The sequence below is a fragment of the Schistocerca nitens genome, chromosome 8, assembly GCF_023898315.1.
Source record: "Schistocerca nitens isolate TAMUIC-IGC-003100 chromosome 8, iqSchNite1.1, whole genome shotgun sequence".
Taxonomy (NCBI): domain Eukaryota; kingdom Metazoa; phylum Arthropoda; class Insecta; order Orthoptera; family Acrididae; genus Schistocerca; species Schistocerca nitens.
The window spans coordinates 136,990,250-137,016,701 of NC_064621.1; the positions used below are offsets into that span (position 1 = coordinate 136,990,250).

The following is a 26,452-nucleotide window of genomic DNA, read 5'->3' on the forward strand; positions in this document are numbered from 1 at the left end:
GTGAACCGTATGTGCAGTTGACGGACTTTGAGCGAGGGCGTATAGTGGGCATGCGGAAGGCCGGGTGGACGTACCGCCGAATTGCTCAACACGTGGGGCGTGAGGTCTCCACAGTACATCGATGTTGTCGCCAGTGGTCGGCGGAAAGTGCACGTGCCCGTCGACCTGGGACCGGACCGCAGCGACGCACGGATGCACGCCAAGACCGTAGGATCCTACGCAGTGCCGTAGGGGACCGCACCGCCACTTCCCAGCAAATTAGGGACACTGTTGCTCCTGGGGTATCGGCGAGGACCATTCGCAACCGTCTCCATGAAGCTGGGCTACGGTCCCGCACACCGTTAGGCCGTCTTCCGCTCACGCCCCAACATCGTGCAGCCCGCCTCCAGTGGTGTCGCGACAGGCGTGAATGGAGGGACGAATGGAGACGTGTCGTCTTCAGCGATGAGAGTCGCTTCTGCCTTGGTGCCAATGATGGTCGTATGCGTGTTTGGCGCCGTGCAGGTGAGCGCCACAATCAGGACTGCATACGACCGAGGCACACAGGGCCAACACCCGGCATCATGGTGTGGGGAGCGATCTCCTACACTGGCCGTACACCACTGGTGATCGTCGAGGGGACACTGAATAGTGCACGGTACATCCAAACCGTCATCGAACCCATCGTTCTACCATTCCTAGACCGGCAAGGGAACTTGCTGTTCCAACAGGACAATGCAAGCCGGCCGAAGTGGCCGTGCGGTTAAAGGCGCTGCAGTCTGGAACCGCAAGACCGCTGCGGTCGCAGGTTCGAATCCTGCCTCGGGCATGGATGTTTGTGATGTCCTTAGGTTAGTTAGGTTTAACTAGTTCTAAGTTATAGGGGACTAATGACCTCAGCAGTTGAGTCCCATAGTGCTCAGAGCCATTTGAACCATTTTGAGGACAATGCACGTCCGCATGTATCCCGTGCCACCCAACGTGCTCTAGAAGGTGTAAGTCAACTACCCTGGCCAGCAAGATCTCCGGATCTGTCCCCCATTGAGCATGTTTGGGACTGGATGAAGCGTCGTCTCACGCGGTCTGCACGTCCAGCACGAACGCTGGTCCAACTGAGGCGCCAGGTGGAAATGGCATGGCAAGCCGTTCCACAGGACTACATCCAGCATCTCTACGATCGTCTCCATGGGAGAATAGCAGCCGGCATTGCTGCGAAAGGTGGATATACACTGTACCAGTGCCGACATTGTGCATGCTCTGTTGCCTGTGTCTATGTGCCTGTGGTTCTGTCAGTGTGATCATGTGATGTATCTGACCCCAGGAATGTGTCAATAAAGTTTCCCCTTCCTGGGACAATGAATTCACGGTGTTCTTATTTCAATTTCCAGGAGTGTATATTCTGTTCGAACATTATGAATTACCTCGGAGAGAACGGTCTATTGACACATAGTGAACACGGATTTAGAAAACATCGTTCTTGGGAGACACAACTAGCTCTTTACTGACACGAAGTGTTGAATACTATCGACAAAGGATTTTAAATTTATTCTGGTATTTCTAGATTTCCAGAACGTTTTTGACGCCGTACCTCACAAGCGGCTTGTAATCAAATTGCGTGCTTATGGGTTCGGGATTTCCTGTCAGAGAGGTCACGGAAAGTTATCGAGTAAAACAGATGCAATATCTGGCGTTCCACAAGTAAGTGTTATAGGCCCTCTGCTGTTCTTTATCTACATAAACGATTTAGGTGATAATCTGAGGAGCTATCTTGCAGAAGATGCTGTCTTTTATCATCTAGTAAACTCATCAGAAGATCAAAACTAATTGCAAAACGATTTAGACGAGATATCTGTATGGTGCACAAACTGGCAATTGACCTTAAGTATTGAAAAGTGTGAGGCCATCTGCATGAATAGCGAAAGCAATCAGTTAAACTTCGATTTAACGATAAATCAATCAAATCTGAAGGCCACAAATTCAACAAATTACCTTGGAATTACAGTTACGAACAATTTAAATTGGAAAGAGCACACAGAAAACGTTGTCCGGATGGCGAAACAAAGACTGCGTTTTATTGGCAGAACACTTAGAAGGTGCAACGGATCTACTAAAGAGACTGCCTATACTACGCTTGCCGGTCCTCTTTTCCATTGCGCAGTGTGGTATCCCTATCAGATAGCATTGACGTAGTACATCGAGAAACATCAAAGAAGAGCAGCACTTTTTGTATTATCGGGAAATAGGGGAGAGATTCTCACGGACATAATACAAGATTTGGAACGAACGTCATTAAAAGAAAGGCGCTTCTCGTTGCGTAGGAATCTTCTCACGATATTCCAGTCACCAACTTTCTCCTTCGGATGTGAAAGCATTTTGTTGACTCTGACCTACATAGGGAGAAACGATCATCATAATGAAGTAATCGAAACCAGAGCTCGCACGGAAACATACAGGTGTTCGTTTTACCCGCTCGCTGTTCGGGAGTGGAATAATAGAGAATTAGAGTGAAAGTGGTTCGATGAAACCTCTGCCAGGCATTTAAGTGTGATTTGCAGAGTAGCCAGGTAGATGTAGATGTTTCTTAAAGTTCTTTACGTATTCTTCTTATTGTCAACACAGCAGTCTTTAGGTGCGTAAGAATGCTGATTGATGCAGAAAGATATTGGGGTTCTCTAATGTTGAGTATTAATACGAAAAATGAAAGTCGCAGGTGAATTATATATTCGAGACAAAGTTGCAGGTGTTCATACTCACTGTTGGCCCATTTATTGCATATTTCCAAATGATCATCCCTCCAATACACAATTACAGACACAATTCAACATGTGTGTAATACAGACTCAGTTCGCAGGTCTCTCTTCCCCTTCAACACGCGAGTTCCAACTACTAGGCAAGAAGTACAAAGATGATACAGTCAGTGTCTGTACGCTCCGGGACATCCCGAAAATCCGGGGAAAACCCGGGGATTTTTTCATCAGGGAGAAAACCGGGAAAAGCTCGGGAATTTTTTAGAATTCCGAGAATTTTTCTCTATTGTAGACTTCGGTAAAACTTTTAATTTTGACTGGTAAGAACTTATGAGCAGCGGAATGTGTCAGCGACTTTAGACCGGAGACTGTGAAATACTTCATAACAATAAACAGCTGCCGACGAGCGTGACGTCTCAACTGTTTACATTACGTTCGTGTGAGTTGTTGCCCGCAGGCTCATGCGCATGCGCAGTTGAGTTGCGTATGAGCTAACAGTAGCTACAAGCAAGCGGATGCTACCAGGAAAAGCTTTTCTGGAGCGCACAAGCTGCCAGACAGCCGCATGCACAGAGTAGTCTGGGTTGTAGTGGGCAGGGGGTTAGTCTCCACGTAAGCCGTGTTTACGTTTAGTGATCTGCTGATTCCTCTTCGTTTACACTTCTCGCATCAAATGAAAACAGAATGGATTTCTGTGGTTGGGAGCTATTAAGTGATAATTCATATTCACATAATTACGGAAGGCTAACATGTTATTAGTTTCAGTTTTCTGATTTTATTTTATGTCCACGTGTTGGCAGTCAGCCGCCTTGCAGAACAATGGAGTTATTTTTGTCGGTTTGCTAAATAAATGTGGATTTTATTAATCTTTTACCCAGGTGCAGTCAGTTTATTATAAACGAAGTGTTTCATTCCGCACTATTGGCTAATTTCAACTGTTCACTGAATTTCAAGTGCACATTTTCATCTTGTGGCATCTTATGGCATTATGCCATAATAAAGGACCAAGTATGAGATAATACAGTGTGGGTACTCAAGAAAATTTGCATTCCGAAAACCGCACTGAAACCTTAATACCAGATTGGGGCCTACTTCATTGTGAATCTGGACATTTGAATGTGCACTTTAAGCCGAATTATGCATTTTAGTATGGTGTACGAAATTCCGCTGCTGCTGGAGTGTCTTATTTCTTTTATGACGTCATGTGAGACCTCTTAATAATATGTATCTGCCGGCCGAAGTGGCCGTGCGGTTAAAGGCGCTGCAGTCTGGAACCGCAAGACCGCTACGGTCGCAGGTTCGAATCCTGCCTCGGGCATGGATGTTTGTGATGTCCTTAGGTTAGTTAGGTTTAACTAGTTCTAAGTTCTAGGGGACTAATGACCTCAGCAGTTGAGTCCCATAGTGCTCAGAGCCATTTGAACCAATATGTATCTACGAACATATGGGCTTTCTATGTCATCGTAGCTGCTCACGCATAGTAACACCTGTTTTCTGGCGGCTCTGGCAACTGCTGTAACGAAGCTATTTCTAACAGGTCGCGGGAACATACTGTGAATGGTGCTTTGAAAAGCGTTGGTTTCAAAGTAAATTTCTTTTTAGCAAGATGAATTATGTTACTTGTGCGAATGTGCAATGAATTTCTTAAATTACAGTGTGTTTGACTGTCATTTAAAGCTTAACACACTGAGTACTAGCCTCTTAGAAGAATTTCAAACCCAGAAGACCAGACTGAAATCTGGTTTCGCAGGACAGAGCGGACCAGGTTGTGGAAAGGGGCCAAGATCAGTTACTGTTAGCTACGTAAGAACACACAACTTTATTCCTCGAAAACCAATGCACGGTTTTCGCTTTAAAACAACAAGGATCAATTCACGGCTGAGGGCCCAAGTAACTTAATAATAATGTTTAAATAATTCCTTTTAAAACACAAGGATTTAGAGAAACTGATGAAGGCCTTAATTAAGTAAAATTAAAATGTCCTTGAATAATTCCTTTTAAGACACAAGAATTTAGACAAATGGCTTAAGGCCTTACTTAAGTAACATTAAAATATCTTCTCAGCTAAAGGCCCAAATAATATTTCAGATCAGCAAAGGAAATTCTTTAAAAGGCAATAATTTACCAGTTTCGGCTAAAAGCCATATTAAGCAAAATTTAAATTAATTCCTCGGCTGAAAGCCCAATAATATTTCAAAATAATAAAGGGGAACCTTTAAAGACAAGTATTTACACAGTACAACAGAAAACCATCTTAAGAAAACTTGAAATACCTTGATAGCTGAAGGCCCCAAACAATTATTCAAAATAATTAAAGACAAACCTTAAGGTAAGAACTTACACAGTACAACTGAAGGCCATATCCTGAACATAGAACAGACAAAATTAAAACATGGCTGAAGGCCTGGTACAGTACTTGCGACAAAAGAAACTCACAATCCCAAACACTAGAACAGTGGTGCTCAGAAATGTTCTAAGGGTCGGCCTGGGGAGGAAACTCTAACAACAGTTTAGGTGAGACAGACAGCCAGGCATAACACTAAATAATCGGAAGGCAGCACGACCTAGCGACGGCTGAAGAACCAACGAACAACCTAATCAATTCCCTTCCACCCGACCAATGACACGACAACCATAATACACTCCTGGAAATTGAAATAAGAACACCGTGAATTCATTGTCCCAGGAAGGGGAAACTTTATTGACACATTCCTGGGGTCAGATACATCACATGATCACACTGACAGAACCACAGGCACATAGACACAGGCAACAGAGCATGCACAATGTCGGCACTAGTACAGTGTATATCCACCTTTCGCAGCAATGCAGGCTGCTATTCTCCCATGGAGACGATCGTAGAGATGCTGGATGTAGTCCTGTGGAACGGCTTGCCATGCCATTTCCACCTGGCGCCTCAGTTGGACCAGCGTTCGTGCTGGACGTGCAGACCGCGTGAGACGACGCTTCATCCAGTCCCAAACATGCTCAATGGGGGACAGATCCGGAGATCTTGCTGGCCAGTGTAGTTGACTTACACCTTCTAGAGCACGTTGGGTGGCACGGGATACATGCGGACGTGCATTGTCCTGTTGGAACAGCAAGTTCCCTTGCCGGTCTAGGAATGGTAGAACGATGGGTTCTATGACGGTTTGGATGTACCGTGCACTATTCAGTGTCCCCTCGACGATCACCAGTGGTGTACGGCCAGTGTAGGAGATCGCTCCCCACACCATGATGCCGGGTGTTGGCCCTGTGTGCCTCGGTCGTATGCAGTCCTGATTGTGGCGCTCACCTGCACGGCGCCAAACACGCATACGACCATCATTGGCACCAAGGCAGAAGCGACTCTCATCGCTGAAGACGACACGTCTCCATTCGTCCCTCCATTCACGCCTGTCGCGACACCACTGGAGGCGGGCTGCACGATGTTGGGGCGTGAGCGGAAGACGGCCTAACGGTGTGCGGGACCGTAGCCCAGCTTCATGGAGACGGTTGCGAATGGTCCTCGCCGATACCCCAGGAGCAACAGTGTCCCTAATTTGCTGGGAAGTGGCGGTGCGGTCCCCTACGGCACTGCGTAGGATCCTACGGTCTTGGCGTGCATCCGTGCGTCGCTGCGGTCCGGTCCCAGGTCGACGGGCACGTGCACCTTCCGCCGACCACTGGCGACAACATCGATGTACTGTGGAGACCTCACGCCCCACGTGTTGAGCAATTCGGCGGTACGTCCACCCGGCCTTCCGCATGCCCACTATACGCCCTCGCTCAAAGTCCGTCAACTGCACATACGGTTCACGTCCACGCTGTCGCGGCATGCTACCAGTGTTAAAGACTGCGATGGAGCTCCGTATGCCACGGCAAACTGGCTGACACTGACGGCGGCGGTGCACAAATGCTGCGCAGCTAGCGCCATTCGACGGCCAACACCGCGGTTCCTGGTGTGTCCGCTGTGCCGTGCGTGTGATCATTGCTTGTACAGCCCTCTCGAAGTGTCCGGAGCAAGTATGGTGGGTCTGACACACCGGTGTCAATGTGTTCTTTTTTCCATTTCCAGGAGTGTATCAGCGAGGACGAGGATCACAGCCGGACTATGTCTCAATAATTGGCGTCTAAACACAGTCAAGGTACAATAAGCACTTAACGAAAAAAGGGGAACAACATCAAGCTGTCGAACTAAATGCTGTGCCAGACAGCATCAACACAGCGAGAAAAATACACTGCTGGATAACTATGCCAACGCCCAGGACAGGTAATTGGAACATTAATGGCCACTAGGCAGAAGATACCGCAGGTGCATTTCACTAGAAAATTATAATCATTTCAAAAGTTAAACATCGTACAGGAAAATGACTGCAAAATTTTGCCAAATTCAGCACACCACCACGTTGCTGCTTGCGGGAACAGCCTAGGAAGCAACAACCAGCAGTCAACAAAGAGATGTCACAGCAGTTGAGATTTCATAAAAGGTTCACTGATTACTCAACTCCAGTATGCAGGTTCAGTGGGCGACGAACTTTGCAGCTCTCGAAGCTAGTACCACACAACTCCGGCCGCGTGTGCACACCACTAGCGGCCCCGGCCTGACCACACGCCGTGGAGACTTCCTCGCTGCTCCATCGCAACTGAGCAACTGCCTACTCCAGTACGTAGACAGCATTCATCCGCTCAGTGGAAATCACAGAAGCTACACACAGTTCCACTTGCACCAATAACTCCGACAATCCTAAAACCAATCACCATGGAACAACAAGAAGAAATGACAAGTCACACGCACAGAGTTTCCATAAGCGGTCTGCAACCAGATACATAACGTCTGATGAGACGTCCGACCGAACGACCAACTAAGGTCGTCCCCAATCAAGTTATGAGTGTCGGCAATGGTCGATCGAGTCTTGGCCGTCCAGAGCTCACTGTAACTCCAACCTGACTCAACACGATGTTCGTTCGGAACTCGGAGAGACGACAACCCGGGCACACTGGCTCAGACCCAACCATGCAGAGGTAACTCTTGCCCATTGGCCACGACATCTCTGCAGAAGGAAGGAACTGACCCATGTCCGGCAAGATGACCAACTGACAAGACTCAGAAACGGTCAAAAGACTAAATACACATCGCCCATTGAGACGACCAACCGAACGACCACCCAGCGGTCGCTCCTGCTCCAATCTCCTTCTGTCAGACAGTTCATGTGTGTGGCCAGCTTTCGGCAAGTACTGGCTGTCCGCGCCTCACTGGCGCTCCGTCCCCCGACTGAACTCCCGACAGACGACGATCCGGAAATACTACCGGTCGCTCCAGAGATAGTACGACACTGCACTTAAGCGCTGCTGATGCCGCTCACAGTCAAGCAAACCAGCAACTTAGTGACGCCAAAAAAAATCGTATAAGAAGAAGGCGACAGAAACATAAAAACAAGATGACGAGCAATAAACGGCATGACCGTGAGCCGCGCACAGCTCACAGACATCAATGTCATTATTTAAAATTTTCCTGGCACATTTGTCTGATGTATCTTAAAGTGTAGCACACCCAGAAAAGACCAATAACGCATGTGAAAGCTTAGGTTTTCTCGTAGCTTGTTAATCTTCAAGACCAATATTACGAGGATGAGTCGAATGAAAGCCTTAAATTTTTTAAAAAAATATTATTTATTGTGCAGAAGTGGTATATAGCTGTATCACTTTTCAACATAGTCACCCCATGCTCAGTGCAAGTCTTCCAGCGCTTACAAAGTGCATAAATTCCTTTAGAAAAAAATTCTTTTGGTAGTCCACGCAAGCACTCATGCACCGTGTGGCATCAGAACATATACATGCTGCAATGTCATTCAGCGTCACTCGGCGGTTTTCCTTCACTATGGCTTCAACTGCTGCAACGTTCTGTGGAGTCACAACTCGTTGTGCCTGACCTAGACGAGGAGCATCTTCCACTGAAGTCACACCATTTGCGAACTTCCTACTCCATTCGTAGACTTGCTGCTGTGACAAACATGCATCACCGTACTGAACCTTCATTCGTCGATGAATTTCAGTTTCACTACGCAAAAACCGAATAACAGAACGCTGTTCTTCCCTGGTGCAAGTCGCAAGTGGGGCGGCCATCTTTATACTGATACTGCGACGGTATGTGTGCATCTGCACTATGCTGCCACCTACAGGCCATTCTGCACGCTGTTTATAGCACGCTTACCAACTTACAGGATAACGGCACGAAACTTCGATTTGTTATTACAAATTTAAGGTTTTCATTTGACTCACCCTCGTATAACTGAAAGCATAACTTTTCTTGTAGCTATTCTATGTACATTAATTTAAGCTTTTGCTGTTTGTGTGTTCACACTAATTAACAGTGATGTTGCTATTGGCTGACTACGTCACGCTTCTTATGCTCTGAATATCTGCTGTCATTGGCTGGCGAGATCAGGTGACATAAGCTGTGACTGGCTTACACAAGCGCATTTCAATCTCGATTTCGATGCTTCGAATCAATGTTTCGAATCTATACTTTCGTAATACGAAAACAAAAATATGCAGCTTATCGTAATATGAAGATACGCAGCGCAAACATTGCTGCATATCATAGATCTTCCCAAAGCTCTTTTTTCGAGTTTTTTCGTTCTATGTAGTTCAACGTTGCTGTATAAAGTTCCACATTGGTGTATAAAGTTCCACGCTGGTGTATAAAACCTTTGCCATTCAAAGGATTGATATTTTTACAGTCTAAGGGAAAAAATGACATGAAATGTCGTATGGCTAAGGCCTCCCGTCGGGTAGTCCTGTCACCTGGTGCAAGTCTTTTGTCGACGCCATTTCGGCGACTTGCGTGTAGACAGGGTATGTATGATATGATGATGAAGACAACACGACACCCAGTCCCTGAGCGGGGAGCAGACCCCTTGCACAACATTCTGCCGCGCTGACAGCTGAGCTGTCGAGGCGGACATTCCAAGGGAATATATACTGTCACTTATCATAGAAAAAGTGTATTTTTCACCTTGGAAGAAGTGTATTTTCACGTGGGAAAAAGTCTGTTTTTACCCAGGAAATCTGGGAATAATCCGTGATTTTTTTTTCTTGTCCGCGTATACACCCTTTACTGTACATGTCTCAAAGACACTCTTTTACATAACAAATTGGTTATTTAATAATAATCTTTTCTGGAGTTATTTTGAAATTTTTTAATGAACAATTTTGCTGTCATTGTTTTAAAAGAAATTAAATGATGGATAACCAAATGTTGAAATTAATCCAACATACGAAAAATAATTAAGTTGATTAAAATTATAAAATTATTATTATTTACGTCAGATTCATGTTTGAAAACGTGTTCTGGATATGAATGTATAAAATTATGGTTCAAATGGCTCTGAACACTATATGACTTAGTATCTGAAGTCATCAGTCCCCTAGAACTTAGAACTACCTAAACCTAACTAACCTAAGGACATCACAGACATCCATGCCCGGGGCAGGATTCGAACCTGCGATCGTAGCGGTCGCGCGGTTCCAGACTGAAGCGCCTAGAACCGCTCGGCCACAACGGTCGGCTATAAAATTATGTTATTGATGTTAAAACTATACGAAATGCGAGAGTACAGTCTTTTATCTTGTCTGTATCGTATGGTAAACTGATGGAGTCTACTGAATAATTATTTTCTTTAAGTGTATCGAAAATACAACACACAGCGACAGATGATCCATTGATCAGTTCCGTTGACGACTGCAGTGTCAATACTTACAACCGAGCCATGTACCAGTATAACTCACCTTTAGATTTTTCAACTGTCAATTTGTTATATTTAAGAGCTGTTACCAGTCCCAATAGGACGAGTGTACTTTGTTTCCCGTGAGTTTTCTATTTTTGCACAAAGCAAGACGATGAGAAAAGTAGTAGCACCGCACCTTCATATCGGTACCATGTGTCTTTCCGCACTTCAAAATCAGCTAAGTTCTAAGTTTTACTAAAACGACTGAATTAGTTCGAGATCTCTATACACATCATTCGTGAAGAAGCATTTATGAAGTAGAAATTTTTCTGTTACTAAAATATCTAAATGTATAGCAGTGTAGTTTGTGGCTCTTTCAGTTTACTACACACGGTAACATAATAAGACTTTGACTGTTGTCTCATTGAACTTATGTAAGATAAAGCAGTGCTTTGAAACGAATCAGTTGGCAAAAGGATTGTAAGGATATCTCACATAAAGTTTTTCTTAATCAGAAAACAATCACTTATTACCCATGAAATGAAAAGAATTAAATTTAAAATACAGATCTCAACATCTACATGTACACTTGTAATAATATAACGTACATAGGTTCTGTTTTCTTCGCAGATGACAAGTAGAAAGAAAGCTAATCTCCTTTTACAAAATCATATGAAACAACTAATTATCTTCCATTATTACAGTTGACAAATGACCTTCAGCGTCCAGTCAGAAAAAAAACTAAGCTGCAGGCCAGCAGGATTATTTGATGTTTTCCAATTTTCATAAGACGATAGGACATGTGTTAAGACATCCAGAAGAAACTCCCATGGTACTATTGGGAGCTGCTGAGGATAAAAGTAGTAGGGGAAGAAAAGAGATTGAAATGCACACAATAAATGATAAAGAACGTTTGGTGCAAATGGTACGCTGAGATGAAGCGGTTTGTACATGAGAGGAACTGACCGCGTCCAAACAGTGAGAAGACCGGTGACCCCAGATTGGCCACTGTTGCCAGATCGTGAAGTGAGCTTCAATATGGCCTGCCTACACCGTTGTTCTTCCATCCAAAGCGTCTGAAATACGAGGTACATTCAAGTTCTAAGGCCTCCGATTTTTTTTCTCCGGACTGGAAAGAGATAGAAACATGTGCATTGTTTTAAAATGAGGCCGCGTTCATTGTCAATACGTCCCAGAGATGGCAGCACCGTACGGCAGATGGAATTTTACCGCCAGCGGCGAGAATGAGAACTGTTTTAAATACTTAAAAGGGCAACGTTTTCCTTACTTGTACAGCGTGCAGTCATTCGTTTTCTGAATTTGCGTGGTGTGAAACCAATTGAAATTCATCGACAGTTGAAGGAGACATGTGGTGATGGAGTTATGGATGTGTCGAAAGTGTGTTCGTGGGTGTGACAGTTTAATGAAGGCAGAACATCGTGTGACAACAAACCGAAACAACCTCGGGCTCGCACAAGCCGGTCTCACGACATGATCGAGAAAGTGGAGAGAATTGTTTTGGGGGATCGCCGAATGACTGTTGAACAGATCGCCTCCAGAGTTGGCATTTCTGTGGGTTCTGTGCACACAATCCTGCATGACGACCTGAAAATGCGAAAAGTGTCATCCAGGTGGATGCCACGAATGCTGACGGACGACCACATGGCTGCCCATGTGGCATGTTGCCAAGCAATGTTGACGCGCAACAACAGCATGAATGGGACTTTCTTTTCGTCGGTTGTGACAATGGATGAGATGTGGATGCCATTTTTCAATCCAGAAACAAAGCGCCAGTCAGCTCAATGGAAGCACACAGATTCACCGCCACCAAAAAAATTTCGGGTAACCGCCAGTGCTGAAAAAATGATGGTGTCCATGTTCTGGGACAGCGTGGGCGTAATCCTTACCCATTGCGTTCCAAAGGGCACTATGGTAACAGGTGCATCCTACGAAAATGTTTTGAAGAACAAATTCCTTCCTGCACTGCAACAAAAACGTCCGGGAAGGGCTGCGCGTGTGCTGTTTCACCAAGACAACGCACCCGCACATCGAGCTAACGTTACGCAACAGTTTCTTCGTGATAACAACTTTGAAATGTTTCCTCATGCTCCCTACTCACCTGACCTGGCTCCTAGTGACTTTTGGCTTTTTCCAACAATGAAAGACACTCTCCGTGGCCGCACATTCACCAGCCGTGCTGCTATTGCCTCAGCGATTTTCCAGTGGTCCAAACAGACTCCTAAAGAAGCCTTCGCCGCTGCAATGGAATCATGGCGTCAGCGTTGTGAAAAATGTGTACGTCTGCAGGGCGATTACGTTGAGAAGTAACGCCAGTTTCATCGATTTCGGGTGAGTAGTTAATTAGAAAAAAAATCGGAGGCCTCAGAACTTGAATGCACCTCGTAATATTGATCTGGTTTTCATTGCTTCGTACCATTGACAGCTTCTGAAGTTGACTCACTTCGATGGTGACTTTCACATACACCAAGGTTTAACGCGCCAAAATCATCGGTACTTCACCAGTCCTGCGGTAGAAGAGTCTGTTCGAAAATTAATGGTATTTTTGCCTTAGAGAAATATCAGCCTGTATGCTTAGAGAATTTAAAATAAATAAATATTTGAGATACAGTTTCATAACAACTTTCACATCATTTCTTTTATAGAAAAAAAGTCAATTAAAATGCTGTTAATGCAGTCAGTGACATACATAATACACTATAGACAGTCGCATGGAAAAATTTTACAGATGGTATTGCTTATAAGGATAGAATACATCACTGTATAAGTGTATGTGGTGTTGTTACCTTGGAAGTGTGGGTTCTGGGTGACGAGTGAACTGCAGTCCAACCACTTTAGCAATGGCGGCAGAACTTAGAGATGTAGTCGCTCCTAATACGCACTGAAAACACAGGAAAGCCACGTCGCACTTGGACCGCTCCCAGGGAGAGATCACAACAGAACCCAAGCTGCGCACATTCCTCTTAGAGTGGTGTGCATATACATTAGTGTGACCCTTAGCAACATTCTTGTTGTTAGCTGTATTCTTATTTTTGAAAGCGAACTTGTTGTTGCTCGCAATCCGTTACCCCCTTCAAAACAATAAAAAAAAGAGTTGTGTAAAATTTCTGCTCAATTCGACGACTATCAGGCGATCACCAAACGCCTTGAAGTTGAAAAATACCAGACCCCTCTATGTGTCGTTTAATTCCGTTAGAAACTGACACAGTCTTCCAAATTTTCTTTCTTATTCTCGTCAAAAAACATTTTGAGCCTAATTTTCCATTAATAATTTCCAAAAATTCCTGAAAACATGTGAAAATTACATTTTCGTTAATAATGAGTACAACTTGTATTAGAAAAACGCATTTAATGTAGAATTTATATAGAAGCAAAATATGATGTATGCGAACAGCAGTCGGGAATTTTGTACGCTGGCCGACGAAGAACTGCAAAGCAAATTGTTTAATCATTTGTGAGACTGTGTTTTATACCACATTGGCTTATACATTTTTCTGAAAACAACTGTCGTCCTACTTTTTACAGTTTTGAAACCAGGATCATCCTTTGTGACTATGTAGACTCCCAGGAATATTAACAGGTCAAATTCTTGAGCGGCTTAGCTTTCCTCACCTGATAACGGGGGCTAAGTGGACCGCGGAAATATTGTGTGCAGATGACAGTTTCATCCGGCTGAAGATCTGACAAGAATTTAGTCAAGAGTATCCTTTCATGTTAATGGATCTTTGTTACTGACAGAAAATCTGTAGAAAGTTTCGCCAAGCGCTACAAAAGACACACCTTGATGTTAACAAGGGAAAGAGAATCAACTTTGGCACATACTGTACCTTTGGCCTTGTTTTTCTTCCCTTCTGCGTTTTCGTCATCTTTATCTGCTTACTGGATACCCTGTGCGATAGTTTTCAATACTTGTGAGTCCTGGAAGTAGGTTACCGTGGTAGTTCAACATTAATTTTGGACAGTCGTTAAGATTAAATTTACATCTTATACCTATTTGCCTCGTTTCCCTAACATTTTTCTTGGGAGAATTGATGATAGAGCATGCGTTTAGGTATCAGGGAGCAACTTCCATGCTGCTAGACAGAACTTTAGAGGATAAAAACCGTAGGAGAAGACAAGGATTGGGCATATTGAATAAGTAATTGAAGACGAACAGTGTAAGTGTTTCTCCGAGATGAAGAAGCTGGCACAAGACAGGAATTATCAGCTGCTATTGTAATCATTCCAATTGTTGATACCTTTCGTTCTTTTAGTTTTCAGAAACCGAATGAAAGTTTTCCTTATGGATAACATATTCTATACACTACTGCAAATGGTTTCCTTACAAACTACCCTTTCTTAGTTTCAAAACAGTGTGTTATTCCTGGATTACGAAACTGGTCTGTGGAATTTCACATTTTGCAGTTAATGCTGTGTCGTTCTCTTTCATGTGTATTCCTGTCCGTAGCTCGTGGTCTTGCGGTAGCGTTCTCGCTTCCGGTGCACGGAGTCCTGGGTTCGATTCCCGGCGGGTCAGGGATTGGTTTGGTTTGGTTGTTTGGGGAAGGAGACCAGACAGCGTGGTCATCAGTCTCATCGGATTAGGGAAGGATAGGGAAGGAAGTCGGCCGTGCCCTTTCAGAGAAACCATCCGGGCATTTGCCTGGAGTGAGGTAAGGGATTTTGTCTGCCTCGTGATGACTGGGTGTTGTGTGTTCTTCATCATCATTTCATCATCATTGACTTGCAAGTCGCCGAAGTGGCGTCAACTAAAAAGGACTTGCAATATGGCGGCCAACAATGCCATACGATCATTTCATTTCATTTCATGTGTATTCCTTTGTTTTGGGAGTAGTGCCAAAAACAGTGTTCTTAAGAAGAACATTTTATATGTCTACAATGATCGAAATACATGTTTTCTACTCTTAATGTTTACAGTATAACCACTTAAGATTCTCCAAAAAAATGAACCATATCTGGTGAATGAGCTTAGTTTACAGTGTGCTTAAGACATAAGAACAAAAATAATTGCGACAGTTGTTGATTAACGATGTTTAGTTTACAGTCAGAGCATGGGTGTGCTATTGATAACTGAGCCTCTAATCCTAGCTACAAAAATTGGAATAAAGCTCGTTGGCTCATACATTCAATATTCTTGGCCTTTGACGGCAACTTGTGCTCCTCACTTCTGCACCCACTCCAGAAACACAATGGCTATGGAAATGTATTCTTCCGCCCACCAGTATAATATAGACTTGGTAACAGTGCAGAGTATGTTTGATAGCTCTGTGATCACATAGTTGCTTCCTGGATGCCACAGAACTATCCTACCAAATTCGTCTGATACTTTCTTGTCATTTCCATTGAATGATCTGAGCGATTTTCACCTAACTGGTGACATCGGGTTATTAGTTTATGGTTTTGGGTGCAGGAAAACCATTGCACACAGAAACTACAGTTAGTTTCATCATTTCCGTTGTGAGTATCTATATTAGTCACCACTGGGACAATGTGAGAGAGAGATAAATGACGCAATTCTTCGCTAGCTACATGTTCGCGCCAAACAGTGAAGATACGAGGGTCACTCCAAAAGAAATGCACACTATTTTTTTAAATCCATATTTTATTCTACATGATTGAAAGTTTTACAGTGTGTAGATACATTCTTTAGGAACAATATTTTCATTTCTCGACATAATTTCCATCCCTCTCAACTGCCTTACGCCATCTTGGATCGAGCGCCTGCATACCCGCACGGTAAAATTCTGGACCAACCTGTTGGAGCCACTGTTTGGCAGCGTGCACAAGGGAGTCATCATCTTCATACCTTATTCCACGAAGAGACTCTTTTGGTTTCCCAAAGACATCATAGTCACATGGAGCCAGGTCAGGACTGTAAAGTGGGTGTTTCAGTGTTGTCTATCCGAGTTTTGTGATGGCTTCCATGGTTTTTTGACTGACATGTGGCCGTGCATTGTCGTGCAAAACATCCTACTTTTGGCGATGTGGTCGAACACGACTCAGTCGAGCTTGAAGTTTCTTCAGTGTCGTCACATATGCATCATAATTTATGGTGGTTCCACTTGGCATGATGTCCACAAGCAAGAGTCTTTCGGAATCGAAAAACACCGTAGCCATAAATTTTCCAGCAGAAGGGTGGTTTTGAATTTTTTTTTTCTTGGGTGAATTTGCAGGATGCCACTCCATTGATTGCCTCTTCGTCTCTGGTGAAAAATGATGGAGCCATGTTTCATCACCTGTCACAATTGTTCCAAGAAATTCATCTCCACCATTCTCGCACTGTTCCAAAAGTTCGCTGCGTACCGTTTTTCTTGTTTCTTTGTGAGCCACTGTCAACATCCTGGGAACCCACCGGGCACAAACCTTTTTTTACGCCAACACTTTCAGTATTCTGCAAACACTTCCTTCCCTTATCCCATCGTAGCGTGACATTTCGTTCACTGTGATGCGTCTGTCAGCGGTCACCAATTCGTTAACTCTCTGCACATTGTCTGGAGTTTGTGCAGTACGAGGCCTGGCGCTGCGAGGATAATCCTCAATATTGTCGTGCCCGCTTTCATCACGTAACCTGCTTGCCCACCGACTAACTGTACTGCGATCGACAGCAGCATCTTCATACACCTTTTTCAACCTGTTGTGGATGTTTCCCACTGTCTCGTTTTCACAGCACAGGAATTCTATGACAGCACGTTGCTTCTGACGAACGTCAAGTGTAGCAGCCATCTTGAAGACATGCTGTGACGGCGCCACTCACGGGAACATGTTGAACAAGTTTGAAAACAAGCGGGAAGGATGTATCTACACACTGTAAAACGTTCACACATGCAGAATGAAAACTGTACTTTTACAAAAATAGTGTGCATTTCTTTTGGAGTGACCCACGTACCAACAGCTCCCTCTTCCAATCTTGATGGAGCCAAGCTTTTTTCCTTTTCTACACAGAGCTACAAGCAGCAAGATAGAAAATTAATAAGGAAAAACTTCACAAAATCCTCCACCGTGAGTTTTCCCGCTATTTTCAGCATGTCGTATATGTGGCTGAGAAACTTACAGTATTGCATGCTTTTTAATGGCTGTAGTTTTCGCTTCTGCAAGGGATATTGTAGGTTTTTTGTGAATATACAGTTATGGCACAATATTTTGTGCTGCTAGATATCCATTCCGTCTGAGTCTGATTCAGAACAGCACCTAGATGCAGAGTGGTTTCAATGTTCAAAGTGCATAATGTCTTATTAATTAATTTGGTACCAATTTAGGCACTTCATCCTTAATTTATTATGCTACTTTGCTACTCATATGTATCAGTAAAATGTTTAATTTTCACAGTTTTTCCAATAGTTTATTATACACAACAGTGAAAAGAGAGAAATTAATCTTCCCGGGTTCGATTCCCGGCGGGGTCAGGGATTTTCTCTGCCTCGTGATGGCTGGGTGTTGTGTGCTGTCCTTAGGTTAGTTAGGTTTAAGTAGTTCTAAGTTCTAGGGGACTGATGACCATAGCTGTTAAGTCCCATAGTGCTCAGAGCCATTTAGCCAGAGAAATTAATCATAATAACAATAATTTTCTCACATATTTGTAAGCAGTCTCTCAGTGGTCAGGTATATAATACTGTCCACACTTGTAGAAAGCTACTGATTCTGTGGTATCACGAATCGACACAACCCTATCAGCGTATCAGAGTTGGTAACAGAATTAGAAGATTCTGTCCATTGCCTGTAGCAATCGTGTAAGATCTGGCGGACCCAATGGTGCACACCCACTGAGCCATGCCTCCAGGAGCTCTGCACTTCAAGCGCCCTGTCTTGCCACAATATAGGAAGGCCTGCGGAAGACACTCGGTACATTCCTCCTTGGAGGCTCTTCCTGTTGACATTGATAACAGGACTATTTCTTCTTGCATCATTTCTAATGAGTGTTCGTACATTTGGGGAATACAAGTTAAGTAAAACTTCTGTCTGCTGTGTTACTTTTTCTCTGACCATTTCTGCTTCTGTCCAGCTTTCCTACAACGACAGTTGCTGCATCACTGTGTAGCCCGTAATTTACCTTTGTGTACAAAGTGGTACACACCAGATTCGGAATGAACACTGTCATATTCACAGTGACTCTTCGTCCTGAAACCTTTCTCCTTGACAGGTCCTTCTGTAAAATCAGTTGATTGCAGGCGAGCGTTAACGCGCAGTAGCAACACTCGATGCACTGTTCTTGGTTCTTTTTCTTGCACTGTCACCGAAAGGTGTCTCAGTCATTGGCAATAAGAGACAGCTTCCATGGACACACCCCTCGGGAGCAGTTCATAGTACACAATAACCTTATTGAGTCACGAGATCCAAATCATTGTATATTCAGACTACCCTATTGTTAGAGTTTAGCCATTAATTTCTTCTTATGAGGTTAACATTGTAGTATCCTGCTCACTCGTCTAATATACGTTGCCTAGGAAGATGTTTTCTTGGATCGCTAGACAACAATTCAAGCAAATCATATTAACGGAGTTTACTACAGTAAGTTAAATTGACAATACACTACTGGCCATTAAAATTGCTGCACCACGAAGATGACGTGCTAAAGACGCGAAATTTAACCGACAGGAAGAAGATGCTGTGATATGCAAATGATTAGCTTTTCAGAGCATTCACGCCAGGTTGGCCCCAGTGGTGACACCTACAACGTGACGAGATGAGGAAAGTTTCCAACCGATTTCTCATACACAAACAGCAGTTGACCGGCGTTGCCTGCTGAAATGTTGTTGTGATGCCTCGTGTAAGGAGGAGAAATGCGTACCATCACGTTTCCGACTTTGATAAAGGTCATATTGTAGCCTATCGCGATTGCGGTTTATCGTATCGCGACATTGCTGCTCGCGTTGGTCGAGATCCAATGACTGTTAGCAGAAGATGGAATCGGTGGATTCAGGAGGGTAATACGGAACGTCGTGCTGGATCCCAACGGCCTCGTATTACTAGCAGTCGAGATGACAGACATCTTATCCGCATGGCTGTAACGGATCGTGCAGCCACGTCTCGATCCCTGAGTCAACAGATGGGGACGTTTGCAAGGCAACAACCATCTGCACGAAAAGTTCGACGACGTTTGCAGTAGCATGGACTATCAGCTCAAAGACCATGGCTGCGGTTACCCTTGACGCTGCATCACAGATAGGAGCACCTGCGATGATGTACTCAACGTCGAACCTGGGTGCACGAATGGCAAAACGTCATTTTTTCGGATGAATCCAGGTTCTGTTTACAGCATCATGGTGCTCGCATCCGTGTTTGGCGACATCGCGGTGAACGCACATTGGAAACATGTATTCGTCATCTCCATACTGGCACATCGCCCGGCGTGATGGTATGGGGTGCCATTGGTTGCACGTCTTAGTCACCTCTTGTTCACATTGATGGCACTTTGAATATTGGACGTTACATTTCAGATATGTTACGACCCGTGGCTCTACCCTTCATTCGATCCCTGCGAAACACTACATTTCAGCAGGATAACGCACGACCGCATGTTGCAGGTCCTGTACAGGCCTTTCTGGATACAGAAAATGTTCGACTGCTGCCCTTGCCAGCACATTCTCCAGATCTCTCACCAATTGAAAACGTCTGGTCAAGAGTGGCCGAGCTACTGGCTCGTCACAATGCGCCAGTCACTACTCTTGATGAACTATGGTATCGTGTTGAAGCTGCATGGGCAGCTGTACCTGTACACGCTATCCAAGCTCTGTTTGACTCAATGCCCAGGCGTATCAAGGCCGTTATTACGGCCAGAGGTGGTTGTTCTGGGTACTGATGTTTCGAGATCTATGCTCCCAAATTGCGTGAAAATGTAATCACATGTCAGTTCTAGTATAATATATTTGTCCAATGAATACCCGTTATCATCTGCATTTCTCCTTGGTGTAGCAATTTTAATGGCCAGTAGTGTACTTTGTGTATTCATAAATGTGTGTCGCAAGCAAATGGCGACATGCAAGTAATCAATGTCCTTCGGTATACGCTATTTCAATGCAAACAAAACGAAACAGCTCATAGGTCACTGCTGTAGCATTTGTATGACGGCTAGTCCCCCTCTGCGGCCGCGGCTAGGCCGCGCGGCGCTTATATTCTCATCGTATAGATGTCACTCCAGCCGTAGTGCCGGGTTCGTCAGCGTACTATTGGCTGACGTCGGCTCACAACCCTCCCTGCTCTTCCATTCTTCATCGTCGTGCCGGCGCTTGTCTTTACGCTGAAACAAACACAAAGGCGTTAACAATACTGCATAGGGACACTCGATGTGTGAACTGAGTACAGTAACGCAAAACTGATGATACAGTCACCCACTTGAACTTTCCTGTGTTGAATTATGGCTTGCAGTACTCCTACGCATTGCGCATTGAATGCAAACGTCGAACGAATGATAAATGGTACTACTTCATTACATTTTCTAATTGTTGGGACTTCTTGAACGTCTAAAATCATTTATGTCATCTCTCGTGAATCGGAAAAACCATTTTATGTCGTGATTCCTCTGACAAAACTCGATCTAACCACGACATAAATATTTCTAATGGCCTACGCTGCCTTCACCCCTCTGCTAAAAGCAAAGCGGACGACGTTTCACAAATGTTGGACTTTCTTCCACTTGGGACTCTATTTTGTAACACATAAACTTTTAAGTATGCAAAATTCAAGACATAATTGCAAGCTAAATCTAGAATGTAAAGTAAAAAACGATATAAGAACGTAGACTTCCGCGGCCGGTGTCATAGTGATTAAAATTCTTCTGGGTATTACGCCGCGTCATTGCTAAAAACTAACAACAATAATAAACTAAAACCGACATTTCGGCCGAATTGCAACGGCCTTCCTCAGGGCACGAGTAAGGTCGTTGCAATTCGGCCGAAACGTCGGTTTTAGTTTATTATTGTTGTTAGTTTTTAGCAATGACACGGCATAATACCCAGAAGAATTTTAATCACTATTGAAATCGATAATTTATAAATACACTCATAATAATCTTCTAGCCATCAAGCCTAACATAAACGTTTCGAATTTACATACCTACTCAATTTTGCCGCAGATAACTCGTAGTTCGCACATTTCATTATTCCTCACGATATCTGGCTCTGAGCACTATGGGACTCAACTGCTGTGGTCATAAGTCCCCTAGAACTTAGAACTAGTTAAACCTAACTAACCTAAGGACAGCACACAACACCCAGCCATCACGAGGCAGAGAAAATCCCTGACCCCGCCGGGAATCGAACCCGGGAACCCGGGCGTGGGAAGCGAGAACGCTACCGCACGACCACGAGATGCGGGCTCACGATATCTGCTGCAAGAGGAATGGCGGCACCCTAGCTGTTACTGCATTGTGTTCAGTGGGTTTATTGAAGTTATTTCACGCGGAAAATAAAACTACAATAATAAACAGTTATATGCTTGCCAGCGTAAGAGCAGTAACGAGCCCAATGTGTGCCATTCACGATCACTTGATCGGATGGCGGCTGGCGTCGGGAGGCCCGTGGCTTGTGGCCTTAGCGTGCTCTCTGAGCATACATTGTTCTAATATTGATGCAGCCAGGAATTCTTCTGTGGAAACCCTCCTCGAAGGTTCAGTATTACTTATAGGCTGAAAAGTGAACCAAATTGCCTTTGAATTTGGACATCGGAATGGTACTTCTGGCAAACTAACAATTCTGGGTTTAAGAAATTAATGGTAGTAGGAGACTCGAACTCGTGACTTCGCGTCTGTAGTGTACGAATTGCTGTCACTACGCCACAAGTCGGTACAGTACTACAACATCATTGGAAGACAACACTTCCTCCAGAAACTTCTGCATCCTGCAATATTGCCAGACTGTATAAATGGCTTGACTTCTGAAGAATCCTCAGGGACGGCCACTTTTATTGGCACATTAACCGTCCGTCGCTCGCGTGGATGACACTCGTCATCCACATGACTTTCCCGCTCAATTTTGTCTGACAGGGCAGGATTGAGACCGCGCCATTTTCAGTACCTTTCTGTTAACTCACCAGCAGTTAGCTCCAATCATTGTTGGCTTTCAGTCACATCATTATAGTCTGGAGGACACCAGTCATCCGCGCGAGCTCTGCTGCCACAATCTGAAACAAAGTAAGTCTGTATTACTTTATTGCTTTCCAAGATTCAATTGATCTTTCATTTGCGTAAATTTGGGCTCACTGAAACTGACTGCAGTTACCTTCCGTGTTGCCTAGTATTCTCTTTATTTTTACATTGTGGAGGAAATGTTAAAAGCAAAAAAACCTCGGACAGAGTTTAGTAGAGATCCTAATGTATGGTTGAAATGATTCAATGACTGAAAGATGAAGACGCCCACAGTGATAGCGCTGACTCAGAGACTGAGGACTGTGTTAATTAAAGTGGTCATGATTCAGGAACAGAACAAGAAGTGCCAGAGAATGATGAATATGAGTCACTCAAGAGGATGCATTTCTTTTAGGGAAAGATGGAATAACTAAACGGCGGAAAAATAAATATCCTACCATTGTTACAAGCAGATCCTGCAATGTTATTACGCATTGGCCTGGACCATAATATCAAACACTTATAAAAAAGACAGAAATAGAAATTCTTAATTTGTTCTTGGACGAAAACATAATAAGCATTACCGCAACATGCACTAATATATCCATCAGTGAAGTTCGTGGTAACTTCTCTAGGGAAAGGGATGCTAAAGAAACAGATGCGATAGAGATCAGAGCTTTCATTGGTTTGTTATATCTGTGTGGATCTTTGAGATGTTCTAGGAAGAGTATATCGAAATTGTGGGATAACTCAAAGGGAAAAGGACTTCAATCATGTTATTTATGCGTAAGTGGAAACTGATTCAGGTTTCTGTTGATGTCTTAGGTTTGATAATATCCATGATAGAGGTGTTCGCAGAGAGACTAACAAGTTGGTTCCTATCAGAGAGGTAGTTGAACCTTTCACGAACAATTGCCAAAAATATTTTTCACCTAGTGAATATCTTACTGTTGACGAACAGCTTTTGGAATTTAGAGGAAACTGGCCATTCATTCAGGCAATATATCCCTAGCAAACCACCAAAGTATGGGTTAAAAGTGTTTGCTTTGGTTGATGTAAAAACAGCTTACACTTTTAATTTAGAACCGTACGTCGGTAAGCAACCAGAGGGACCATGTAATGCTAGTAATTCAGATGAAGATACTGTACTTCGAATGGTCGAACTGTTTCAAACGTTGGAATATATTATACTGTGTACGAATATTAAATTATTATATTTAGATTTAATAAAAAATCATAAAATCAGTCATAAAGACCGTTCAAAGTATTCAAATAGACAGCTTGCTTTGTGGATGACGCCCGTCATCCGCGCGAGTGACCATCTCACGAATTTTCGCGCGAGTAACGGAGGGTTAAGTGAGCGACTCAGCTAATAGTAACTGCAGTGACCAGCCGGCAGCCAAGGTTTGTGTCAAAACACTGTACCACCACCTTTCAGACAAAGCGACTTTTTTAACAAATTTTGTATATACGGGGTGTTCAAAAAGTCTCTCCGCAGTGGCGTGATGATTGTTAGCCGCGCGTACCATATGCCACAGAGAATATACCGAAATAAAACTCGGTGAAATACAAGTTATTAATTTATTGAATATTCATTTTTACTTACAAATTTTCACATTATATGTTGAAAGTGTCCCCCATGTTCAAAATGGTTCAAATGGCTCTGAGCACTATGGGACTTAACTTCTGAGGTCATCAGTCCCCTAGAACTTAGAACTACTTAAACCTAACTAACCTAAGGACATCACACACATCCATGCCCGAGACAGGATTCGAACCTGCGACCGTAGTGATCGCGCGGTTCCAGACTGTAGCGCCCAGAACCGCTCGGCCACCCCGGCCGGCGTCCCCCATGTTGTTGACTACACAGTTCAATTCGACTAATCATGTTTCCAAACACAAGCTGTAACATTTCTTCTGTAACAGAAGCAGTGAAAGTGGATACTGCAGTTTTCAATTCATCGATGGAAATGGCCGGTTTTTATAGACAGTTGCTTTCGCTGCACCCCAGAAGAAAAAGTCAGATGGTGTTAGGTCAGGCGATAGTGGGGCCAAAGTCCCCGTGAAATTATGCAATCACAAAAAACATCAGCAAGCAGTGGCATTGAAACGCGAGCTGTATGCGCGGTTGCACCATCTTGTTGAAAATAACCAGTATTTCAAAAATGTTCAAATGTGTGTGAAATCTTATGGGACTTAGCTTCTAAGGTCATCAGTCCCTAAGCTTACACACTACTTAATCTAAATTATCCTAAGGACAAACACACACACCCATGCCCGAGGGAGGGCTCGAACCTCCGCCGGGATCAGCGCTTGAGACCGCTCGGCTAATCCCGCGTGGCAGTATTTCACTTAACAGAACTTCCTCTATGAATGGATACAGAATATCACTGTAGTATCGTTGTGCGTTTATTGTTTCGTTGAAAAATATGGGACCCACAATCCGACGTCCAGAAATTGCAATCCAAACTCCTATGTTCACAGAATGAAGTTGCTTGGTTGGTTTTGCGGAAAGAGACGAAACAGCGAGGTCATCGGTCTCATCGGATTAGGGTAGGAAGTCGGCCGTGCCCTTTCAGAGGAATCATTCCGGCATTTGCCTGGAGCGATTTAGGGAAATCACGGAAAACCTAAATCAGGATGGCCGGACGCGGGATTGAACCGTCGTCCTCCCGAATGCGAGTCCAGTGTGCTAACCACTGCGCCACCTCGCTCGGTGGGCAGTATGAAGTGGTTCCTCATGAATACACGATAGATTTGCAGTACTCCACATTCGATAATTTTGCGAGTTCGTGTACCCAGATAAATGAAACGACGCTTCATCAGTGAAAAACGTTTCATTGAGAATATCCCTTCCCTTTTGTCGAACGAAATTTTTGAACCATTGGCAATAATGCAGTCTGTTGCCATGATCAGTATTTTTCAGTTCTTGCACGACTGTATTTGAAAAGTTCTAATTTTTTCCTTCCACTTGAAGGGAAGTAACCCAGGCAGGCTAACAATCATACGGCACTGCGGAGAGACTTCACGAACACCCCGTACAAATGGATTTACTTTGATTATTTGAGGAACCTGTATGACATGGTCACTTTAGTGCCCTATTTCAAGGGAAATATCATCTGTGATGTGGCTGCCCAAACGTGTTTTTCGTCCCTTATTCAACAGATTTCATTCGTTTTCATCTGTTGCTACCTCAGCTTCACGGGCTAGCTCTGTGCTGTCCTGATTACAGTCTAGTAACCTGTAGCTCCCGCATTCGATATATGATGACTACTATGATTTTTGTAACTTTACCAACCTGCTCGTTTACAGCATGGGAGTGGACGGACGAGCGTGTGTGCTGCGCGCCATATGTGAGGCCGCCGAGACGCCACTGCGCCAGGACTCGCTGCTCGCCGAGCTCAGCCACCTGCTGCTCACGTGAGTCCCTCCTCGTCCTGCTGAACTCTGTCACGACACTGATGTTTTACATTAGACGTAATTAGTCTTCTACTTGTATTTTACAACTGTTGCGTCCACATGTAGTAAGCATTGCTTCACGCAGTGGAGAATGGCAAAACAGAGGCACGCCAGCGACCACAGCACAGATAGCCTTGCTGACAGCAGCAGTCTACCAACAGGCTGACGCAAGTACGCACACAGACCGAGCGCCGAGCGAAGCCTGGAGAGTGCTGAGTAAGGGGAAGTGAGGTTCAAAAATGGCTCTGAGCACTATGGGACTTAACATCTATGGTCATCAGTCCCCTAGAACTTAGAACTACTTAAACCTAACTAACCTAAGGACAACACACAACACCCAGCCATCACGAGGCAGAGAAAATCCCTGACCCCGCCGGGAATCGAACCCGGGAACCCGGGCGTGGGAAGCGAGAACGCTACCGCACGACCACGAGATGCGGGCAAGGGGAAGTGAGGCCAGCACATTAAGTTACGCTGCAATA

At 44.2% G+C, this 26,452-nt stretch overlaps 1 protein-coding gene across 1 annotated transcript in view; it reads left to right on the forward strand.

The window, feature by feature from the left end:
* Window positions 1-25,935, forward strand: part of LOC126199449 (uncharacterized) — an 89,038-nt gene extending 63,103 nt beyond the window's left edge. The window contains exon 3 of the mRNA XM_049936368.1: window positions 25,824-25,935. Coding sequence (XP_049792325.1) covers window positions 25,824-25,935 — 112 coding nt within the window. The remainder of the gene's footprint in view (window positions 1-25,823) is intronic.
* The last annotated feature ends 517 nt before the right edge of the window (window positions 25,936-26,452 follow it).